Source organism: Scardinius erythrophthalmus (assembly GCF_964197995.2).
Source record: "Scardinius erythrophthalmus genome assembly, chromosome: 22".
Classification (NCBI taxonomy): Eukaryota; Metazoa; Chordata; class Actinopteri; order Cypriniformes; family Leuciscidae; genus Scardinius; species Scardinius erythrophthalmus.
The window spans coordinates 34235014-34237573 of record NC_138242.1 but is presented as its reverse complement, the minus strand read 5'-3'; the positions used below and the strand labels follow the sequence as shown (position 1 = coordinate 34237573).

Below are 2560 nucleotides of genomic sequence, written 5' to 3'. Positions count from 1 at the left end.
TTTGGCAGATATAGATATGTATTTATAGGTTTGGATTTTTTTTTTTTCATACCAGATAAATAAAAAGTTAACAATACAATCTGGTCACTATTATATGTCGAGTCCGTGTGATAATAATGACCAAATCAAAGCATGATTGTCACTCAGTGTGCTTCACAAAAATCTTCAATGAATAAATTATCTGGTGAACTTCAACTATTTACAGTATAAACAAATGATCACAAACACAAGCTTTGGATCTTCGGACGATTTCAGCAGTTTTTCCATCATCGTTCAACACAAACACAGAATATGAGAATATGATTCGACTGTACATGCCTAGAGTTAATAAACCAAAGTACAAAAGCAAACCGACATAAAAACAATGATAAAAATGAACATCCACGTGACGTCGCATTCCACACAAACACCGAGGCGGAGAGGAGACGCAGGCAAGAAGTGAAGGATGAGACACGTCTCTCTTCCTCGGGACCGACATCATCATCATCGTCATCTTCCTCATCAAGCGTTCGATCCCGTCGCAAACATCCGTGAGTTTCAGTGTCCGAGGAAAAGGGGAAGAACGGGACGCTTCCACACACTTTACCCAGAATTCAAGTATTCCAGAGCCACTTCATAGCAGAACTTGTACTGATCCTACAGAAGAAACACACACACACCAGCAGAGGTCACTGTCTGCAAACACACTGCGGATTAACTCTTCATCGTTCACTCTGAGAAATACAGGGTTTTATTTCCACAAAGAACCTTTCAGTGATCAGTTATTAAAGTCCTGAAAATCCAGCGTTTAATGTTGCTTATGTGTCTATGTGGTGTTTTTAATACGCTTTAAGACAAACTACCTTGTAACCAATCAGATCAACGTGTGATCGTCAACCAGTGGATCTCTGAGCTGAGTGAGTGAGTGGAGGCGGGGCTCATTTGCATATTCATAGAACTAAATGAGGCAAGGTTGTCGAGTTACAGTCAAGATATTTTGAGGAATGAATGTGGTTAAATATGTCATATTGGTGATCAGAGATGAGTTTTAAGGGATAGAATGATTGACTACAGGGGGACTTTAAGAGAACCAGTTTTTCTGAGTGTGAAGAAGATTTTAATGATCTAAAGAAGCTTTTGTAGGATGAAAGAATGTTAAAGGTTCTTCATGGAAACTGTTGATGCCAATAAAAGAAGCTTTATTTCTCAGAGTGGTTGTAAAAATGCAGACATGAAACAAACTAATAATAGTATCTTAGGAAAAGAACCTGGAATCACAGAATCCAGCCATAAAAATGTAATTTACAGTTTAAGTTTGATTATCAGGTTTATGGAGATGATACACGATCATTTTGATGATTTAATGCACTTTTCCGAAATCAACCCATTCGACATGTTTTTTGATGATTCAACCATGAACTGCATGAAAACGACCCTGGCGTCACATGACTGAACGCGTCACTATGACATCATCACGAGCGAGCGGGCGTGGGCTTCAGCGTGATCTGATGTTGTATCATCATCATCATCATCATCCGGTCACATGATGCGGTTTGAAAGTGAATGTGTGTGCTGATACTTACCAGTAGATCCACCATGTTGGGTTTGTTGTTTCTCAGTGTTTTGACGGCGTGAAACACGTCGACGGAGTGCTGGTGTCGTAACATCTCACACACGATACTGATGGCACAGAAGGTCCCGCTGCGTCCTCCACCGTTCCTGAACAAACACACACTCTACGATTATCAAGACCTTCAACACATAGAGCCCTATCTCGCACCCAGCGCAATTGACTTTGTACACGACGCATGTATCATTCCTATTTCTCACCCGCACACAGCGGACTCTTCCCTACAGACGCACGCCGGTAAACTTGGGAATGAACTTGCGCTCCCGGGGGCGGTTCAGCGAAAAGAGGAGGCGTGTTCCCGCGCAAACGTTCCCTGGTGCTATTTTGCAGTTTCAGAAAACAATCCCGCCACTGACCAGGAGAAACCTCGTCTAAAGTCAGTGCCGCGTTATTCAGAGGCTGTTTTAAGGGCGCACGCTTGGCCATAATGTAGTGTGTGCACAACGCACACACACTTTGCTTCTCTCATCTACACAGTTGCCATTTTTGCAAACCCATACATAATTACAAGGAAAAATACTCCACACGAGGGAAATCATCGTTGTGTCCATGAAGATGTGAAATAATAGGCATAAATCTAGCTTACACATTTACCCAAATTATCATACGCCTGTTTAACCGAAGCTAATCTGGGTGTGTTTCTCCGTCCCCAATGTCACTTCTCTGTGTGTTACGGCCCTGACGAGAGCATCGGTCTCCTCGGCGGTGAACCGCTCCTGGCAAATCCGCCGTTATAATAGCGTGTGTCTGTGTGTGTCTGTGAGTCTCTGTGTGTCTCTGTGAGTCTCTGTGTGTGTCTCTGTGTGTCTGTGAGTCTCTGTGTGTCTGTGAGTCTCTGTGTGTCTCTGTGAGTCTCTGTGTGTGTCTGTGTGTGTCTGTGTGTGTGTGTGTCTGTGTGTGTCTGTGTGTGTCTCTGTGTGTCTGTGTGTGTCTCTGTGTGTGTCTGTGTGT

General features: G+C 43.1%; 1 protein-coding gene across 11 annotated transcripts in view; it reads right to left on the bottom strand.

Moving 5' to 3' along the window:
• Positions 1 to 2560, bottom strand: part of ptprma (protein tyrosine phosphatase receptor type Ma) — a 296654-nt gene continuing 294094 nt past the window's right edge. For all 11 annotated transcript variants that reach the window (XM_081352828.1, XM_081352833.1, XM_081352834.1 and 8 more), the window contains 2 exons: positions 1563 to 1698; positions 1 to 636 (listed from right to left, as the gene is read on the bottom strand). In XM_081352828.1, coding sequence (XP_081208954.1) covers positions 583 to 636; positions 1563 to 1698 — 190 coding nt within the window. In that variant the 3' untranslated portion in view covers positions 1 to 582. The remainder of the gene's footprint in view (positions 637 to 1562; positions 1699 to 2560) is intronic.